The sequence below is a fragment of the Simochromis diagramma genome, unplaced genomic scaffold (genome assembly GCF_900408965.1).
Source record: "Simochromis diagramma unplaced genomic scaffold, fSimDia1.1 OVJJ01000603.1, whole genome shotgun sequence".
Classification (NCBI taxonomy): domain Eukaryota; kingdom Metazoa; phylum Chordata; class Actinopteri; order Cichliformes; family Cichlidae; genus Simochromis; species Simochromis diagramma.
This window is the reverse complement of record NW_024387414.1, coordinates 1,729,023-1,749,142: the sequence shown is the minus strand read 5'-3', so window position 1 is coordinate 1,749,142 and position 20,120 is coordinate 1,729,023. Positions and strand designations below refer to the sequence as shown.

General features: G+C 49.3%; 2 protein-coding genes and 1 long non-coding RNA gene across 5 annotated transcripts in view; 1 reads left to right on the top strand and 2 right to left on the bottom strand.

Annotated features, from left to right (window-relative positions):
• Window positions 1–12,003, bottom strand: part of efl1 (elongation factor like GTPase 1) — a 73,094-nt gene extending 61,091 nt beyond the window's left edge. Inside the window, exons 1-11 of the mRNA XM_040011496.1 lie at window positions 11,344–12,003; window positions 10,809–10,876; window positions 10,643–10,727; window positions 10,164–10,297; window positions 9,043–9,180; window positions 8,723–8,946; window positions 7,857–7,980; window positions 4,642–4,721; window positions 4,301–4,437; window positions 4,080–4,202; window positions 3,254–3,353 (exon numbers count right to left, since the gene is read on the bottom strand). Of these exons, the coding sequence (XP_039867430.1) occupies window positions 3,254–3,353; window positions 4,080–4,202; window positions 4,301–4,437; window positions 4,642–4,721; window positions 7,857–7,980; window positions 8,723–8,946; window positions 9,043–9,180; window positions 10,164–10,297; window positions 10,643–10,727; window positions 10,809–10,876; window positions 11,344–11,434 (1,304 nt within the window). The 5' untranslated portion in view covers window positions 11,435–12,003. The remainder of the gene's footprint in view (window positions 1–3,253; window positions 3,354–4,079; window positions 4,203–4,300; window positions 4,438–4,641; window positions 4,722–7,856; window positions 7,981–8,722; window positions 8,947–9,042; window positions 9,181–10,163; window positions 10,298–10,642; window positions 10,728–10,808; window positions 10,877–11,343) is intronic.
• Window positions 6,775–7,602, top strand: LOC120721279. The gene is made up of 2 exons (XR_005693147.1): window positions 6,775–6,871; window positions 7,378–7,602. It is a non-coding gene; the product is annotated as an uncharacterized LOC120721279 (long non-coding RNA).
• Window positions 12,004–12,371: 368 nt separating the features above from the next.
• The window catches only part of adamtsl3 (ADAMTS-like 3), a 199,747-nt gene continuing 191,998 nt past the window's right edge, over window positions 12,372–20,120 (bottom strand). Inside the window, exons 28-32 of one of the 3 annotated variants that reach the window (XM_040011491.1) lie at window positions 19,901–20,084; window positions 17,755–17,959; window positions 17,569–17,672; window positions 16,298–16,512; window positions 12,372–15,437 (exon numbers count right to left, since the gene is read on the bottom strand). In XM_040011491.1, coding sequence (XP_039867425.1) covers window positions 15,319–15,437; window positions 16,298–16,512; window positions 17,569–17,672; window positions 17,755–17,959; window positions 19,901–20,084 — 827 coding nt within the window. In that variant the 3' untranslated portion in view covers window positions 12,372–15,318. The remainder of the gene's footprint in view (window positions 15,438–16,297; window positions 16,513–17,568; window positions 17,673–17,754; window positions 17,960–19,900; window positions 20,085–20,120) is intronic. The other 2 variants (XM_040011493.1, XM_040011492.1) reach the window with 2 other exon arrangements.

The window sequence follows — 20,120 nt, the reverse complement described above, 5'->3', positions numbered from 1 at the left end:
GTCAAAGACTTCACTGATTTTGGGTCGGAGGTGACCCACAGCGCCAGGACCTGAGTGTTGGTGACAAACAACATGTTTATGAGGCGCCGTGAGCCGTGAGCCGCCACACAGATGTCAGCAGAGAGGATGCACGCCTGCTGCAGGCAAAGAGGAAAGAAGCTCCCGCAGCTCATTAGCCGGGACTTTAGACAGGTTTTTCCTTCCAGCCTCACAATATCAGATGGCCTTTCCTTCCTTCCTTCTCTCTCTTTCACATACCTCCTAGTCCTCATCCTCCATGCCTCCTCTGACAGCTTGTCTATATCTCCTTTCCTCTGCTTGCCACTGGAAGTGCACTGCTACAGTTTGCAATTAGGATCAGAACTGTGACAGGAAGCTGAGAGCTGAGGCTGAATCTCTCTGCATCAGAAACGCTGCAGATCAAGAAGATGAAAACAGAGGCGGAGGAATGGAGCATATGCTGTATGCTATATGCTCACAACCCCAAAATACACTCGGCTGATGGAGCTCAGACTGGTGGAGACCCCATCATTAAACCCTCTGAGGATGAGGTGGAAGAACAAAGCTGCGAGTGGCTGCTGGTCATCTTCTGGGTCGACTGATCAGAATCAACTATTTTAAACATTAACATCGACCCACGATTTCCACATTAATGCAACGCAGCTAACAACAACATCAGCCAATCACGTGGCAGGATCGATCCAAGCTGAAATCACAAACCGTGATGAAGAGAAGGGATTAAAATTGAAAACTAGAACGTGTTGAACGTAATAATAGAAGGCGCGGTGGTGCAGCGGTCAGCACCGTTGCCTCACAGCAAGACGGTCCGGGGTTCTAATCCAACATCTGGCCACAGCCAAAGCTGGGAGTGTGTGTCTGTGTGCGGCTGGGGAGGGCTCCCGTGACCCTGGAAGCGCTCGAAGCGAACGTTCAGGCCCAAAACGCAAAATCATCCTGAACTCAGCTGGAAACCTCCTGCAGTCAAAGCTACTCTGTGGCATAAAACGACTCCGGAGCAGCCAAACGTCATCGCATCATCACGTCCTGCGGGGCAGTTGAACGACCGCGCGAGCCCGCTCGTTTCTGACCGTCCAAATGACACGACACCCAAGCTAATACACAGGAATGAATGTGCGGAGCGTCTTCGTGTCACACTGGTTAGCTGCTACGATTATTAGTCGAGGAACACTGTAATGGAGTTCACAACATCGCATTAGAGCTTTTTACAGCTTCGCCACAACTGAGCGAATGCAGATCAGTCAGCAGTGCACAATGAGGCAGAGCGAAGACAACGAGTTCACTCTGGCCCATTAATGGCTTACACACATGCTGCGCAGGCCAGGCCATTAAACCAACACTGGGACCAACGCTGTAATGACTCCTCGACATCAATCCAAGCCTCCTGTAAGCATCTGCTTCCAATGAGCCGTGGCAGCGATCCACTCCACGCTGCAACTCGTCATCCTAGCCTTTCAAGCTCGAACACAGCTTCGCTATTCATCTCGCTGCGGGAAGTCGAAGACCTTGTCTCCCATCTTCATAAAGGGCTCGAAGACAGATTCGGTGACACCGGGCTTAGATTAATGGGCCAGACATGGAGGAAGGGAGCTGTGTGATGTTAAAGCGCGCTCGCGTCCTAAGAAGAGACAGGCGGGCCAGGATAGGCCAGGACGGCTCCATCCATCACTGGCTGTTGGGGGGTTTGTGGTTTACCCTCAGTTCACCTCCAAGAAGGACGCATGGACGGGAGAGGGCTAACAGCTGTGTCCTACCACCAACCCTCCTGGAGTAAGAGACAAACTGGAGGTAAAGGTGCTCCAGCGACGCAGAGGGCACCGCAGGAAGCCAGGCACAGCACGCTCTGACGCTAGCTTCTGCCTCCAGCACGGGAACCGTTCACTCCTCTCTGATAATATACGTGCAGCTAAAACAGAGCAGATCCAGATGATGGATGTTTTACAAGGAAACACATTTCCTCGTGTCATTACGCGCTTCTGTTTTCACAGGAAGTGTTTTCATCTCTGACTGTGCTACAGGAACTGATTTCACAATAAACAGCAAGAATAATCAGCTGTGTTTCTGGAGACGCATCTATGATCCTCAAAATACAGACAGTGGGCCTTCGTCCACACACCAAACATCCACGAGGCGCGACAGCAGCGCCACCTACTGGCTACACGCACACTCGTTTTCATATCATAGTGAGGACATGTCAGGGACATAATGCTTCCCTGGCCCCAACCACGACCTGTAACCCTGACACTACAAACACACAAAGAGTCACAAACATGCCTCCCACAAAGATATGAACACACACACACACACACACACACTCTCACACACACACACACACTCATAAAAAAGTAAAAGTAATGATTAAGTAAACAAACAGAAAACATTAATAAATAATAATTACTGACATAGGAGCTTGGAACCTCCTTAAGTTCCTTGAATTCAAGGAATTCCTTGAATTCAAGGAATTCCTTGAATTCAAGGAATTCCTTGAGTTTTTCTTTCCAAGCTCTTTAATATTAATATTTAAGTCATAAATCACAGACATGTGGGAGGGTGAGACGTGACATCCAGGATCCTCATATATCAGCATCGTCTCCTTGATGTTGCCGTCAGAAACAAAAGCAGCAGAGTTTTAAAAATAAAAGACATTTTATGAATACCTGACCTTTCACGCCTTTAATTTGAGGTCAGAGGTCAGAGGTCGGAGTACTGTGATACTCGTGGTGCCAACACAAACGACGGCCCAGAGACTGCATCAAATGTTTTCGCACTGTTTCCACAGGCTGCATGGAAACGGCAGCTTGACCCGACTCACCTGCAAACTCATCGACTGACCCCGTGTTACTGAGAGTTTATCGCTGTGCAGCGGAGACACTCAGGCTTACATCAGGACGCATTTCTGCTGTGGCGACGCCTCGGAAATAAAACAGGAGCCGCTTGATGCACCAAATATGTCTTAAAGACAGCGACTAGCCGAGCGAGCGGGCAGCGGCTCACACCTGCTCTGCAACGTTGAAGCAGCCGTTTCAAAGGCAATGAGACTGCAAACGGTCGCAATAATGAGACTGCAGCACTCGAGGTCAGCACCAAGTAAAGTGCTGAAGCTAAAAGGCCACAGGCTGAAATTCTTCTGATGGTGAGGACGCATAAAGCTCCTTGGTGAGAGCTTTGACTAAACAAGTACTGTTTTACTTTCAGTGACACACCCCTGCATGAACACACACAGACACACAGCTACCTCTGTCTGTGCTGAGGAAGGGCCTTGGCGTCCACGGCAAACATCTTGGACACGAAGACGATGACAGGAGCGTTTTCCTCACTCGAACACTGCAGGAATGCTGGGAAACACCAGGAATGAAGGAAAAGAGTCAAACACACAGCGACAGCTGAAAACAGCGAGCTGCTTCAACAACAACACGAAATCCAAACAGACCACACGCCCCACGTTACAGCGCCTACGTTAACGCCACTGACCCACCACACGGTCACTGACAGGTCACTGCAAACAGCTGCTATCAGTGGGTTCAACAATAACTCTTTATAATCACTGATTTTAAGCATTTAATGGTGATTATTAAGGAGCTGTGATCACAGACTGCATGACGAGGCTCCGCCGAATGTCAGATTAGTCTGGAGCGTCTGAAGCCGACCACAACGCAGCCTTAAATAAAGTCAGGCAAATTAAATCAGCTGATGCAGGATCTGAAGGCTGTGCTTCCTGTTTGATACCAACGTGAGGCTGAATACGACCAGGACGCGGCGACAGCGAAAAGAGGCAAAAATCTAAAAGAAAGTGAAAACAAATCTATACAAATGTGTTTGAGCAGGAGGTTAGGAAGAAGACGGCGACTCCTCAGGGCGGGGCCAGCAAAACAGCTGATATGGTGTCAGCAGTCCTGATTCGCTCAGAGCTACACGAGCCAGAGGAGGAGTCACCATCGATCTGCACAGATGATTGGGACGTGCAGAAGCATGCTCACAAAAGAGCTCCTGTCATTGGTTAGAAATCCCAAACAAATACTGTGTGTGTGTGTGTGGTGCGCGATGTGTGCGTGCGCGCATACCTGTTTTCAGGTGTTGCGTCTGCTCGGGCAGCGAGTCAAAGCGGCGTGCTCCCACGCTCATCAGCTTCTCCACCCTCTCGGCCGCCATCTCTAACGGGCTGGGGAGCTTCTCACACACCATGGCTGCAGCGCGTGTTAAAGATCACCGAGGACAGGCGGGACAAAGATGTCGTGCTGGCGTCCTGCCGAGGGACGCGCTCACCTCACAGGACAAAGGATACAAAGGACGGCCTGGGAAACGGGTAACCACTGGCTGCAGATGGCAGACAGGAGGACTTTGGGGTCGGAGTGACGCGAGTCTCTGGCCATCACCTTTACCCCGAGTGATGTCACCACCTTCTCCACCTTCTCCTTGTCTCTGGGGATTTAAATAAAGAAAAAGTTCTTCCATTACGGCGGCGGGGTCGGGAACGCGCTCCCACCTGTCCTGAGAACATCACAGCTTCTGTGTGGAAACGTCCTGGCAGCTGAGAACAGTCTGTGGAACATCGCTGCCTCCTCGTGTTTCTTAGAAGGTTATTCATAAAAACTCATTTTACTGAAACAATAAAAGTTAACCAACCTCCTGATGACGACCGCATCATATAAGCTCCAAATGTTATCCAGCACGAGCTGCACGAACAGCGGCTTCTTTCCTTTGGCCTGCAGGGACGTCGCACATGGAGGAGAAAATCTGATCAGTGCAAGGAATCGTTTTCCTACGAGAAACAAACCAGAGGAGCAAAGACCTCCTGGATCCAGGACGTTTGCTGGATTTGCCACATCAGACTTTTTCATTGTGAGTTTTTTCTCGGGCTCTGTGCGTCTTTACTTCCTGATTTATTTTGAAGGTTTTCTGTTTTTGCCCTTTTGCCGTTCACCTCCCTGACGTGTTTGTGAGGTCATCGCGTCACCTCCCTCGTGTTCGTCTTGTCCTTTGCTCCTCCCCCTGTTTCAGCTTCCCTCTTGTTTTATTATTGGATGCTGGCCATCGTGCTTCCTGCCCACTACGTGATTTCTGCACTGATGTCTGGGGCAGCTTTGAAACCTTCCCTATGAAATGGATCATTAATACAGGAGCACCTCAGCCCGTGAGTGTGGACCGTCTGAGGTGCAGGAATCTAAAAGGCCAACATGGCGTGCTGCACGCATCAGCAAACGGGTTCCTGAAGCCTGGAGGCCGGCTCAGGACCACGACCTGATTTATTGTCCGCTTTACTCTCTGTGAGCATCACTTCAAAAAGGAGCATCTTGTTTTATTCAACAAGACTTCAAACTAGCAAATGAGACCATAAACTGTAAAGTGTTTACTGTAATCAGAGAGCAGGATCAGAGGACTTGCCCCCTGCTGGACACTAGACAGAATGCAGGGACCTGCAAAGTCCACTTTGACTGCATTCACCATAAACACTGCACGACTCCACCTTTAAACTAATATTCACTGACTTCATGTCGTTATTCAGGTAACATGTTTGTGCTCTTTTCATTCTATAATTGTCGAATGAACAAAGTAACATCAGAGAAGCTCACTGATGCAACACTTCTCATCTACTTCTGCTGAAATCCAGCTTTTACCAGGAACATCAACAGGGGAGCACACTGAAGCCTGTGTGAGCTGCAAACACACACAACACTAAAACATGAGGCGACATATCCATGAAAAGAGGGAAAAAACACCCAAGAGACAGGACAGAGGACGTTTTTCTGCAGACACACAGCGACTGCATCCAGCTGCGATTCAGAAGGTCAGCCCACACAGCTCATCCCCATCCTGTGAGCGTGCTGCTAAAAAGCCTCTCCGTGTCATTCACGGGCCGGCGTGCCTGTGAATGACGAGCGAGCATGAATAAGAGGTCAGCCCCTCCATCGCTGCTCTGTTTTGCAGGCACTGACGCCTCCTCCGCTCGCCCCTGACGGCTGCAGCGCTGGCCAGACGGAAACACGCCAAAACACTCATCATTCAGGGCCCGGGGGGGGCGGCAGCCGAGCGTCTGCTGGGAAACGTGGCCGGTACCGGTCCAATCCAATAAACACGCCGGGTCAGTCGGGACTTCAGCCTCTCGCCGTGCAGGAGCAGAAGAGCATAACACACACTGTATATAAAAGATGGACAAATCCAAAAACGCTATCACCGACTTTTGTGATTCGACCTCTGTGGCCGTCACCAGATACCAGGAAGTTCCCACCTAATGGCTCGTTCAGAACCTCAGACACAGATGACCTGCTGTCAGTGCTCGGTGACATCCAAATGACATCTTTAAATTTCACTCTCAAAGCTCCGCCTTCTTGGACGGCCTGTTAGTGCAGTGACCTCACAGCAGCCATATTATTGGTCACATGATGCCATTAAAATGCTCCAACAGCACAAACACCTTCTGCTCTGATCTTTTAATGCTTCACTGAAAACTTTCTTTTTCCAGTTTCACCTCGATTCATAAATTTCTGCTTTAACGTGGCTGCACCTGTCAGTTTGTGATTGAATGAATATTTTCCTGCGTAAACTCTGTTTAAGGTGCAATATTAAAAAATAATATAAATACAGTTCTAAGTTATTATTTCTTTGCATGAGACTGAAGTGTGACCTGATGGTGGCGCTAAGAATAAAAACACCAAAGGTAATTATACCATCAGTGAGTCGTTTTCACTGCAGGCTAGCTGTGGGTAGACGTGGGCGGAGCCTATCACCCTGATGCCGTTCACCTGGGCAGGTTGAGTCTTGGTTATTTAAGCTGCCTCCTCAGCCTGAGCCATTTTGGACTCAAATCTTTTTAAAGTGCGACTTCGTTGGTCTCGACTGCGGCGTGCTCGGCTCGGTGAGTACTGGGACCGCCTCTGTGAGAAAGGCTGCTGGGTGTGGCTCCCCCACAGGGTTCTCTGGTTAGGTGGAGTTGGGGTTAAACTCCTTTTAATGCTGCTGTGTGCCCACTTGGCCTGAATGTGGATTATTTGTCTGAATTGCTGCACTTTAAACTTCACCGTGAGACGCACCAAATAAAACATTGACGCATTTAAGTGGACGGGCCGGGTCTAGTTTGAAGGCCATAAACGTGGTTTAGCATTCACACTGATCCTGCTGTGTCCGAGTACAAACACGTCTGTTACGCTGAGCTTAAACCTGCCTGAAGCTTTTAGTCTCGTTTGTCTCGGGAATAAAAGTCCACTTTGAACACCTGGCTTAATGTTGATGCCTCAGTTTAAAATGACAGATGCAAACGACCTCATCGACACGCTGATACCAAAGGCTTCAGCTTTTCATTAGTTTTATATTGGAAACCTTTACATCACAACTTTAACTGCATCTGTCTGTGCTCCCTTTCAGGTGTGCACGTCTGACAGGTGAGGCTGCTGCAGGAGGCGCACAGAAACATGCCGACTCTGCCAGTTTCAGGTTTTATATGAATTAAACCCTGCTGCAGTGATGTGGAGAACATCATCAGCTGATGTTAAACTGCTTTATTATGCTCGTCTCATCAATTGTGACTCAAAGACCAGCTGATACGGGCAACGTAACGACTTTAAGGTCTTAAAATAAAACCTGACAGCTTTGACTGTTCCTGCCTTTTATTGGCTCGCCAATGATTTCATGACCTGAACGCTGTTTCCTCAGTTGGAGGCAAAGCGTAGCTGCCTGTACTCCTGCAGTGTGCTCGCTTGTCTCTGACATTTTTCTGTCCATGTGCAGAAACGTGTCACCTTTACCACGGTCTCAAACACCGCGGTGCTCTGTAGAAACTATCATCCCAGGAAGCTCTGACTGCAGACGCGATTCTTACGCCACAAACCTCCCAGCTGTGTCACCTGAGCTCCTTTCATGATCCTCTTGGCTTTCACGTTGAGGTAGAAATCTCCCCACAGGGTTTTCAGTAGCACCTCCTTCTTGATGCCCATCCTCTCGCTGTAGATGTGAGCAAAATGCCGGATGCTGGAAAACACAGAATCGGCCCCCATGAACATCCAGAAGCGTGTTTTGTTTTTTTTGTTTTTTTTCTTAAAGGCTAACAGTGACACAGACGTGAACTTTAACCCCGGGCTGATCAGCCCTGCTCAGCTGATCAGCCCGGGGTTAAAGTTGTATTTTATATTGAAATTCATGCGAAGTCATAAATCTGGTCAATGTATTTTACTTTGAAAGGCAAACACTCAGCTGGGTCTGTATTCATGTTACATTTAAGAACGGCGCCATCTGCTGGATGATCTTCCTGAACTGCACCCAGCCCACAGGGTGCAAACGTACACACAACTCGCCTTATTGAACTAAACTGGTGCTTCTGTTTAGACTGAAACAAACCTGACCGCACTCACCTGTCCTTCGGGTTTGCGTGCACCTGTATTCTGCGTGAGGGTTTTAATGAAGACTCTTCCTGCACTGCTGTATATTATGCTTATATATATGCACATCTGCATTAAAGGCTCATGTCTCTCTGCACAGAATAATCTGTAACTCCAACAGCACCGAGGCCTGTGCTCCAACCAAACTGTGGCCCTAAAAGTGACTCCGGTCAGTTAATTTACACCAGCATGAATATCATGGTCTCACGAGCCGGCTGAGCCGCGGCACCAGAGTCTTTCAGTTCATGTTCTGAGTCCTGCAGCCTGTGTGCGCTGCCTCATCATGCAGCCTGCAAACAAAGCTTTGCTCCCTCCGTGAATCGACGCCGCCTCACCTGAAGCCCCAGCCGTCGATGGCGCTGGCAAACACCACGTTTCCCTGGTCGGGAGAAAAGTAGAGGTGGGAGTCGTCGACCTCTTCGAGCCCGGCGCTCCAGTCGTAAACCTGGTCTCCGCTCGACTTCTCGCCCTCTTTCTCCTCCTCCTCCTCCTCCTCCCCCTTCCCCGCTCGCTCCTCCAGAACTTTAGATGTGAACAAAGTTCCCGTCACGGCGTTCACCTGCAAGGACAAATCACGGCGGTGCACGAAGCGTACGACTCAGCAGGTGTTGGTTAGAGACGGTAAAACGTGGTTGAGACAGAGCCGGGTCCTCACCTGTTCCAGGATCTTCTTCAGGTGAGTGTAAGCTTCCTGAGACGTTAGCTTCAGCTCCACCACGAGCCGATCAATCTTATTAATGACCAGAACCGGCCGGATGTTCTCCAGCCACGCCTGCCGCAGCACAACCTGGGTCTGACACACACACACACACACACACACACACACACACACCTGCGTTTGAGAGCTCGTGGTGAAACACCTTAGTTAGAAATCAAGACTGCGTCATAAACACAAACTGTACTGAAGTACCAGCAGAGGGCGATAACGACTGTTTGGTTTTATTCACATTTCTTGCTGATCTCAGAGAAGCTCACTTCTGATGACAGCGATACTGAGATGGACTGCTGAGGAGTCCCTGTCAGTACGTGCTGCTGTTAGCATCTGTTAGCATCTGTCAGCCAGCAGGAAAGTGGACCTAACACAGCTGGACTCATGTGATGTCTGAAGGCGGGATGATCAGGATGATGGTGGAGGAGAAGGACAAAATGGAACATGTGCAAAAACAGTCTGAAAGCCGTCTGTGACGTTTAAATTGAAAGTAACTTATAAGCCGTATGATGACTGTCTCCAGCCACATGCGTAAAACATGATCGGGCAGAACGTTGACGTCCATCTGTCCCTGTACTCAACATGGCGGCTTCACCAAAACTGGCTCCGGCTGCGATCACGGTTCTGCTGATGAAAATGCATCAACTTGTTGGAAGATGTAATTACACACTAACGTGTATTTATGGGCACTTATTCTGTTACATTATGATGATGACCTGAGTGGCTCTGTGAGTATCTCAGGAGGCTGAGGTTCAGCCAATCAAATCTCCAGTCAAGAATCTAAAACTCGCTCTGGTGGCGGAGAGTCCCAGACTTTTAAGACCTAAAGGGGATGTGTCCCAAGAGGGTCACGGATAAGAAATCCCTAAGAGGACGTCTTAGGGGAAATCTGGGCCTCTCCACCAACTGCTCTTAAAGAAGCTTCTCAGATGAGAGGTGGAACATCTTCAAGAAAGTCCAGACGCTTTTCTTTCCGAGCTCCTTGAACTTCCGAAAACCGAATCCACAGTAAATGACATTTCTCGTCCTTAAAGCGCATCTCTGGAACAGCAAGGTAGCAGATTTACCTGCGGACACACTCCCTCCACCGCATCGACAACTACAACAGCTCCGTCGCACAGCCGGACGGCGGTGGAAACTTCTGAGGAGAAGTCGACGTGACCCGGAGAGTCGATCAGATTCAGCAAGTACTCCTGATCTCCTGAGACGAGGCACACAAACACAGAACGGCAGTTAGCATCAAACAACACATCAGCGTCCAGCACAGGTGAAGGACGACCACACGGGGGCCTTTTTACAGAGAAATTCTGGAGCCTATCACAGCTGTTATAGGGCGAGAGGCGGGGCACAGCCTGAGCAGGTCGCCACCATCACAGAGGACAACACGCAGACAACCACTCACATTCACACCTGTGGGCAGTTTAGAATCACCAGTTAACCCACCGCCACTAACTGCATGTGTTTGGACTGTGGGGGAGAACCCACGCACACACGGGGAGAACATGCACTGGATGCAGAAGCGCCCCCTGCATACAAGGAGCGTTACCGTGTGAGTAGTGCAGGGAGATGGCGCTGGACTTCATGGTGATTCCTCGGATCTGTTCATCCTCCCGGCTGTCCAGATACCTCAGCTGTGAAGATGCAGCAAAGAAGAAAGAGTGAGAAACCTGCTCCGACCTGCCAAAGAAACTCTGCAGCCAACAGTCACTAACCTTCCCCGCCAGTCGACTGGATATGATGCCATTGCTCGCCACTAAGCAGTCCGCCAGAGTAGTTTTACCTGAAAACAGGCAGAAACTTAAAAAAGACATCCTGGCAGAAACCCTCAGGAACAGAATCAGTGTTTAACACTTTTAAATAAATGAATACAGAACATCTGTAAAATGTGAGTGTTAATAAAGCTTCAAAGTCTTGAGTAGTACAGCTGTAATTAGATATATGAGAACACAGTGATGCTGCCGATGTCAGTCACTTTATACATCACGCCAAATCCTGCATCCCAGTGTGTGTGTGTGTGTGTGTGTGGGCTGCCACTCAGCAGCTGGCTGTAAGTAAATAAAGTGTGCCGAATATTAACTTGGGCACTACCGATTAAAGAGCTCCCCTTCTTCATACTCTACCTGCTCGGCAGTCCCGCCGAACAGCAATTCAGTTAAATCTTCGATCGAGTTTGGCTCGTTGTGCTTGTTTATCCCCCACAGTGACTCACGTGAGAACTGAGATAAATGATAAATAACTTTGACCCACCGTGATCAACGTGAGCCAGGATGCACAGGTTCCTGATGTTGGCTGGGTTTCTCTGCAGGGAGATGATCTTCTCCAGGCTGGTGTGTCCCATCGTGAACACCGACAACAAGCCCACCTTCACCTGCTAATGATGTTAGCCACAGCGCCAAAGCACGGACGGACCAACGGTCACCGGTTGGACCTGTCAGATAAGTCCGGGAAACACGGAGTGACGAGAATGAGAGCCGGCAGCGGAGGAGCCGCTAACCCTGCGGCTAACCACCACAAACTCCTCAGAGGAGGAAGAGCACACTTCCGCTCTAAAGCAGCGACGCGACGTCCCGGGAGTCTAAATCAAGCCAAACGCACAAACCGAGCCGTGAAAAGCTCGCATCTTACAAACATGTGGGGGACACCCGACTCGCGTTGTTTTCCCGGAAGTTGATGCTGCACTTTAACCACGCCCATTGGCATACGTCCTAGCTGCGTTCAGGAGCATTTGGGGAAAAAAGAGCTTCGTCCTGGAGCCGCTGAGTTCACGCGCCGCCTCTCAAACCAAGTCAGCATTTAAACGGATGTAAACGTCACGGAGGAGGTATGGAGGGCCAGGAGTGACAAAATGAATTGATTGAATACGCCATTAGATAATTAATAAATGTTTCGTTTATCAATTCGAATTGGAATTAATTAAATCTTTCAATAATTAATTAAATGCCTATTCATTTAATTTAAAACATTTAATAAATTATTTATTTCTAACTTTTATTGACTCATTTAATTATTTAAAAATTTATTTATTTATTCATTCAGAATTAATTCTGACACTAAATGGAAATTCACCTGAAAAGAAAAAAAAACCCTGCTTGCCCCGACCCCCGCCACCAGAAATCTGAGAAATTCCCATTTTTAAATAAGACTTTTCCAAAAGTTCTTATATAAAGAACTGTTTATGATGTAAAACACAGAATAGGTAGAATAATGCAGAGTCACAGGGATATTTCTAAAATCACTTTTCATTTATTACATAACTGCTTCTTTTATACTGCTGACTACAGACTATTATTATAAACACGGACATAAAACATATCAATGATCAGCGGCTGGAGGCACTTCCTGTGAGTTATCTCGTATGTTAGTGGTGTGTAGATACCAGTTAATATATAATCTGATTTGGGACAATCTGTTTTTTTTAACACACTTCTTGCTCTAACTCACGTATCACCCAGAATGTGTCATGACCCAGCTGATAATGGTTTCAATGATGATAACGGCTAAAAACGTCATAACCAGTGTAAACCATCTAGACTCACCTCTTCAGGCGCCATTGTAGATATCATAGGGGGGCGGGCCCCCCCCCCAATAAAATTTAAAAGTGGAGAAGAAGAGCTGGGATTTTTTTTTTTTTAAAAGAAAGCTTCACATTCACCAAACTTCCAGACAGGAGCGGGTCTCTCTTTGTTTCCAACAAAAACGTCTTTTACTCCCAAAACATGATCAGGAATTAGGAGTTTCTATCTCTCACACAGAGGGTTGTGAGCCTCTGACACCATGTGTACACCTGTTGATGATGCCTCAAATTGTGCCCCCCGCCCCTTTATGTCCCTTTCCCAGTGAAATGTGTAAGTTTCCTTTAAAGCCCCCTTTTCCATAACACACCAGCAAAGGTGGTGTGGGCCACTCGCCCTGAAACAGCTGAATATCACTTGATGTGGACCTTGATGTGGACCCGTGTCTGAGTCAGTGACAAACTCTCATCGCTCTCTGGGAACATTTTTATTTTCAAATGCAAACAAAAAGCAGCTGAGCAGTCATGAAGTGATCAAACGGTCTTTATTCCTTTGCACTGTCACCTGAAGCATATTTATGATTTGTCGCACGTTCTTTCAGCCAAGCTGGAAGTCCGCAAGCAGCGCGATGCCGTCACATCCGATTGGCCGTACCGTGCAGTCATCAGCAGCCAGAGAGAAACACTGAACACGTTACTGAGTGGTCTGTCACAACGGAGCAAGAAAACATCACATGCAAATCAAACCAGGCGAGGGGCAGCGAACGCACCACCTGATCAACGTACACAATACGAGTGCTTTATGTCCTAAACAGGAGTTAAAAATACAACAGGAAGTAAGAAAATAAAGGCCTCGCACAGTCTACACTCAGAGTACGATATTGCACTTAGAACACAGTATATACAGGACACTGTACAATGCAGCACGTCGGTATGATGACCTGTACAAAGGTAACATGAGCAGACCCCGTCGGTGGAAATCAGTGTGGCGCTGGTGTCTTAGTGTGAGCTGAAATTATTCTACAAAGCTTTGTCACGGCTGAGGATCAGAGGCGGGTTAGAACATCCGTGCTTAGGCAAACTGAAGCTCCACCAGCAGCAGAAACGTGGCATCACCAAAAAACTGCTCATACGGGACGACTGTGTGGCTCTGAGGTTCAGGAAGCATCCCTGTTTACCGATTTAGAACAGCTGTGGTGGGTTATCACAGCTGTGCCCACACAGAAGCTGTACACGAAAGATGGAACGAGCTTCTCCGTCTTAAACCTGCGTTGTTTCTGTTGGCCAGCAGGGGGCGAATCTTCTGGTTGTAAAGTAAATCTGGGTGGAAATGAGCCCACAGTCCACTGATGAGTCCGTGGCCTCGTCACTACTTTGATCTTTCATACTTATTTATTGTATTGATACTTTATAACTGAGGAGCCAGAACCTCACGTCACTACATGTCACGTTAACGAGTCAGTGGGCGGTGTCACGGTGGTGACGTCCATCTTTTGTATACAGTCTGTGTTGTGAAGAGGTTGGGTCGGACGCTCTTCGCCTTCACACTGCTGCTGTGATTTGGGTCCATAAAAAGAAATAAAACTGAATTAAAAATCTGTTTACTTTCTGTAGTCTGGATTTCATGTCGTGTTTTGTTTGTGCATCAGTGAATATTTATTCTATTTCAAGCAGCTTTTTTCATTACTTTTTAATTTTGTTATAGTATTTTACTGGTAAATTATAAAGACGATACTTTCAGTAAGGCTTCATATAAATTCTGTCTTATTTAACTTTATTTTCCTACATCTCGGCTCATTTATGGAGACGTTTCTGCTGGACTGAATCGACTTGTTTAAAAGAAATGTTGTAATAGGTAAAGACTGAACCACGGCTTAGATCAGTAAAGAAATCAAACAAGCACCGAACACTGAAGCTCATCCCAGAAACAAGTGCAGGATTTTAAAGGCAACGCTTTAAAATTATTTCATGTTCAAAGAAAACAAGAATTCAGTGTCAGTCGAACTCATCAGGATGGAAAAGCTGGGAAACTTGGACTCTGGATCCACAGTGAAGGAATGAGCAGCTGAGGCACGGCGCACCGGTGTAACGGCAGGGCCCGATTAAAGGACAGCTCCAGTTTCTCAGCAGCCGAGTCAGTTTTGACCCTCGCGTCTCGCTCGGACACCGTCCGCGTCACTCGTCCGGCTTCATTAACGTTCACAGAAACGACGGCGGGAGCAGAAACGACCCGAGCTGTAACAAACTGGAACTTCCTTTTTTCTGTTTTTAACTGTGTCGTTTTCTAAAAACATTTTTGAAGAATTGCACAAATAAATAAAGAGATCAGAGACAGAAAAGCGCGACGCTGCAGAGGCGTCGCGTGCTGCTGGCAGACCGACCGTCTCGTTGACAAGAAAACACGCTTCTTCAAATCTCACGGGAAACTAGCTGTCTGTGTAGGAAAATCACAAACTTTATTTGATCCACATAGTGAACACTTGTCTTCATGTTACAGTTTAGTCCAGATCAGAAGTCAAGCCCGCTCGTCCTGTCGTCAGATTTCCTTTCAGTTTGTGAAAGATTCACGCTGAAGCTCGTTGGGGTCGGCGTCCACTCACGGGCTGTCCGTCTTAGTCTTTGCTCAGGCTCCCGCCTCCTGTAGACCCATCTGTGTGTGCGTGTGTGTGTGTGTGCGTGTGTGTGCGTGCGGTTAAAACCTTCCACCGCCACTAGGTGGAGTCAACGCCACGCAGGCATGAGCTGCAGCATCTCTGTTTGTACGTGTCCACATGGCACAGCCTCAGCCTCCTCACCACACTGCAGTACTGGGTGGTGTCCTCGCATTCACCTGCAGGGAGAAGAACACCTCATCTCACATTTAGCACCGTGAAAAACATTACAGGTGTGTTTCTGGAGGTTTTAGGTTTTCGATGGTGCAGATTTCACGGTTCTCCAAACGACAGGGAGGCCGTGCGCGCCCACAGACTCCTCCTCATCTTGTTTTGCTATAAGTTGTGACCACCGTGCCTCACAACACTCTGAACAGAAGTTTGGATCCTTCTCACGTTAAACACGGTGCGTCTTTTTAAGGACACAAACTCCAACACCTGACTCGCTCTAAGTCACACTGAATAAAACATTAAGCCCATCCACCCATTTTCTTCTGCTTATCCAGTTCAGCGTTTCCTGCTGACGGCCGACGGGGCTGACGCAGTCTGCACCCAACCTAACGCCACCACCTGCATGAGGCGGTCGATACGTGTCGATATCGAGCGAAGCTCAAAAACAGGAAGGTTTTTCATTTTTCTGAACGTTAGCGGGTGAAAATGACGGGCTGAGGGCAGCTGCGAGTTTTGTGACACTGACATCACCTCGTGAGCCGCTGACAGCGCGGCCCGCGTCCAGGATGTCGTGACGTACGAGGAGCGCCGCCGCTGGTGATTAAAATGAAGCATTTAACATGTACTGATTGTCATTCAGAGCTGCTGGTTTGCTGCTTCAGTCCAATCAGCCTGACTGTGCAGCGGCTGAAGCCCACAAAGGTGAAATTCATAAACTTTTACATGAAACTTTAAGAAACCTTCAGGGTTTTTTAGCGGTTTGAATAAAACAAGTCCAACGTGGCCGATCGCACACGCCACAGGTCAGCTGTAGGTTTACGTATTTAACGGCTTCGCCTAAAGAGCGCAGGACGCGGCGCAGACTTACTCCCACAGGTGGCGGTGTTGCAGTGCTGCCAGGTGGAGGGTCGCTGGAGCCAGGCGCAGTGCTGGTCGGCCAGAGTCCTGCCGGTCTTGCTGCGAACGCAGTCCACCCTGCGGGACTGGAAGCCACTCCCACAGACCACGGTGCACGCTCGCCACGCACCGGGACGCCACTGAACATCGCACAGGTCAGACGAACAGTTGCGCACGGACACCGGTCTGAAAGAGAGACTGGGAGTTATTGATGGGATTGGTGATGAATTCTGATGGTGTCAGTTCTGCTCCGCCTCGGTCGGCGCTACTGGCTTAGAGCTGTGAGCACAACGCCATCCAGCTCTACCTGTGAGGTTTTAATAAATATTTATTCAGTTAGTGGTTGCCATGGGAGCCAAATTAAGCATCCTGCAGGTTAAAGAGAGGTCGCCGTGCTCTGCTGGCCATTTTACAAAGAACGACTCCATCGCTGTACGCAGGAAGTTCTCAGCCTGGAAGCAAAAGAACACTGGATGTGGTGCAGCTGTTCTCGTGGCTGTAGATGGGCAAACTCCACCTGCTGATCTGCCCGACGCTCGGCAGGAAGAAGAAGAAAACGGGAAGGTAGCAACGGTTCGATCCAGCAGCCGCTTGCCAGCGTGCCCGAGCACATCGTGAGCCAAACTAACGGCAGCGTGTTTAGCTTTACGGGTTTGAGGTCTCTGTAGAAGAGGAGCAGCTCTGATCACATCGTAGGTACTCAGTGAGACTCGTTCCTGGTGGCTGATGGACTCCATCATGGCTGCTCTTTGTCAGTGATTCAGCTGGTGGGTGGAGGATTCTGCGGTCTCAGGTTTCGGAGCTCCGCCTCACACTGGGATTGCCCCGAGCTTCGAGTTCAGGCATCTGACACCGAGGGGATCAGCAGACGGACGGACGATCTGTTGCAGCAAAGAGAGCTGACTGTGAGCAAATCTGTCACATCGCCGGCTGATCCGTGTTCCCGCCCTCACATATGGCGGCGAGATGTGAGCAGCGACCGAGAGAACGAGGCTGTGGTTGGTCAGAGTCGCTGCTCCTCCACCTGACTGGGGTGGCGAACAGACCCAGGACACATAATAAGAAGAATACGACGTTCAATAAAAATGCAGTGCTGGTAGATAATGGCGCTCAGTGTATATACTATAACAACACACACCTGCAGACCGACACAGGTAGAAGCCAGAGTGACGCACAGATCGAACAGTTTGGGAACATTTCAGTTGTATGAAAGAGTCATTTGGTGTCTGAGCGCGTGCGTACCTGCTCCGGAGGTCACAGTCTGTGTAGGAGGAGCCGTTGGCGTGCTGGCAGACGACCGATCTCTTCTGCAGGGTGGTGGTGGGGCCCAAACACCTCCCCGAGCACTAAGATTCAAACAGTCACAGCTGAAGGCGACTCTCCTACACCGTGTAGCGTGCACATGTCTGATTAAACGTCTGACTCTACCTTCCCCCACGGACTGGTCACCCAGACGGGGCAGTTATTGGCGGAGCACGGCTCCGTGTCCGCCGGCCGACTCGTCCCCTCGCAGGCGGCCGCCGGCAGCGTTCTCGCCGCACCTCCGGCGTCGAGCTGCTGACACGTGACCCGCCGCTGCTTCTGGCCGGCGCCGCATGAGGCCGAGCACTTTGACCACTCCGACACCGACCATCTGACACGAAGACAGCGACACACGAAGCACACAAACGCAATAAAAAGCTTCAAATGAAACTCCGTCCAAACATTTCGTCTCTTCCTGGAAAGAAGAATCTGTCAAAGCTGCGCTCGTCTCGTTTTAACTCCTCTCAGGCTCCTCCCGAGGAAACCAGGGGTGACAAACTACAGGAAAAGGCGGAACGATGGGAATCCTGAGGCTGTTATGCTGCCATCTTTGCTGGCACAGTCCAGGTCCTCTTAAGAGGAAATGTCACTGAAGAAATGTATTCATAGATAAAAACAGATAAAAATCACAAAGTGCTTCACAATAAAACCAGAAATCTGAACAAAACAATGAAAACTTATTAAAAGCTCATTTGTATAGAAATGTCTGCAGCAGAGTCTGCACAGCGTGGAGACGACAGAGGACAACTCCACAGCCTCAGTGCCTGAAAAGGTTTAACCAACAGTGACCTCTGACCTGAAGACCTGACCCTGCTGGGGAAGAAGCAGGTCAGAGATTCACTGGGGAGCTTCACCATGTAGAGCTGGAAAAGCTCAAACTAAGATGTTAAAGTGAAACCTAAAATGTAGAAGCCTAAACTTCCTGTTAGTGGCGTCCCATAGAGCAGGTTTGCTGTAACAAGAGCATTACAGCCACTTCAGGTCTGCCTTTGACACCTGCAGTCTGAGCTAAGTTTGTTTCTTAGACGATAAAAACATGGAGTGATTCTCAACCGACGCCGAGCGTCAAATATGGCGCCCGAATTTCTGAGACTCGATTGAACAGAAGAGCCTGAAAAACCGACACGCTGCTTAATTTCTGAAATTGCGTAAACGGGAACAAGCTGTCGTGTCCTGATGGCGGCGATGCTCCACGATTAACTGTGTAACTGAGTAACTGTGGGAAGAGCACTCGGCGCCTCCATCAGGCCAAACGAGGAGTATTTTTATTTTATTCTTTTGGAAGAATGATTTTCATCCAACCACAGACTTGCCAAAGAGCACTAAAGCTTGAGGTGAGATGAATTACAATGCCCCCCCCGGACTGAAATCTCCACCCATGCTTGTAGCTGTAAACACAGAGCTCCGTCAGCCTGCAGCACTACAGTTGCATCCCGAGCCGAGCTAACAGCGGGTCATTTGTGTTGCATTAGCGAGTGAAGCTGACTCAGTGTGTGGCAGCAGAGCCGGAGGGGGGGGGCTGACTGATGGGCTGTATGATGGGTAAGGGCAGGCTGGCAGCAGCGGGGGGGACTCGGGGTGAGCAGATTCTGCTGAGAGTTACACTTCTGCTGCTCTCGGTGATTCATTAGCGGCCGACCCTCTGCTCATTAAAGTCGGCGTGCGAAGGAGCTGACGCACCGCGGGCACGAAACTCAGAGCGGGAAAGGAAAAATGTCAGTCAGTCGGCAGCTTTATGCTATAATCTGTCAATATCGCGGCGGCGCTCACAGGAAGCGCTGCTCTCGCCTGCTTTTGAAGAAGTTCCTTTAATAAAACACGTCGGCAGGTGACAGGAGAGACTACGGCTCGAATGTGATTAAAGCTGATTGAACGTCGCCTGCTTACAAAACAGCAAACACCTCGGACACCTGCCCACATTAGTGCCCTGCTCCCCAGCACTGGACGCTTGATGGGCGGAGCCACTAGACAGGTACCCTCCCTCTCTGACAAACGCTGAGCTGCACCCGACCGACCGAGAGAACGCCGCACGTGGGGGGTTCTCCTGGATTTGCCAGAACAGCGAATCGTCTTCTTTTCAGATCAACGATTCATTTTCAGAAGTTTTGGGAGGAGCTGCCTTGTGCTGGACACGCCCCCAAAAACAGAAACGAAGCTTAGACAGTAACTTCCATCATTCCTTGAAATGCAGCTCGACGCCAGCAGGACGGACTGCACAGCTGGTTAACGCGCTCGGCGTCCACGCTCAGGTGAACATGGCGATCCAGCGTACCTGGGGGGGCAGGCCTGTCTGTTGCAGGGGACCGGGGACGTGACGGGTTTCGGTACGCGCTGACACATGTCGGGGTGAACGTCCTTTCCGTCCAGAGAGACGCATCGGATCCGCCGCAGCCACGTCCCTCTGCTCCCGCAGGAAGTGCTGCAAGTGGTCCAGCCCCCGAATCTCCAGCCAAACTCTGCAGAACGAAAGAGGAAACATGGAGATGCATGAG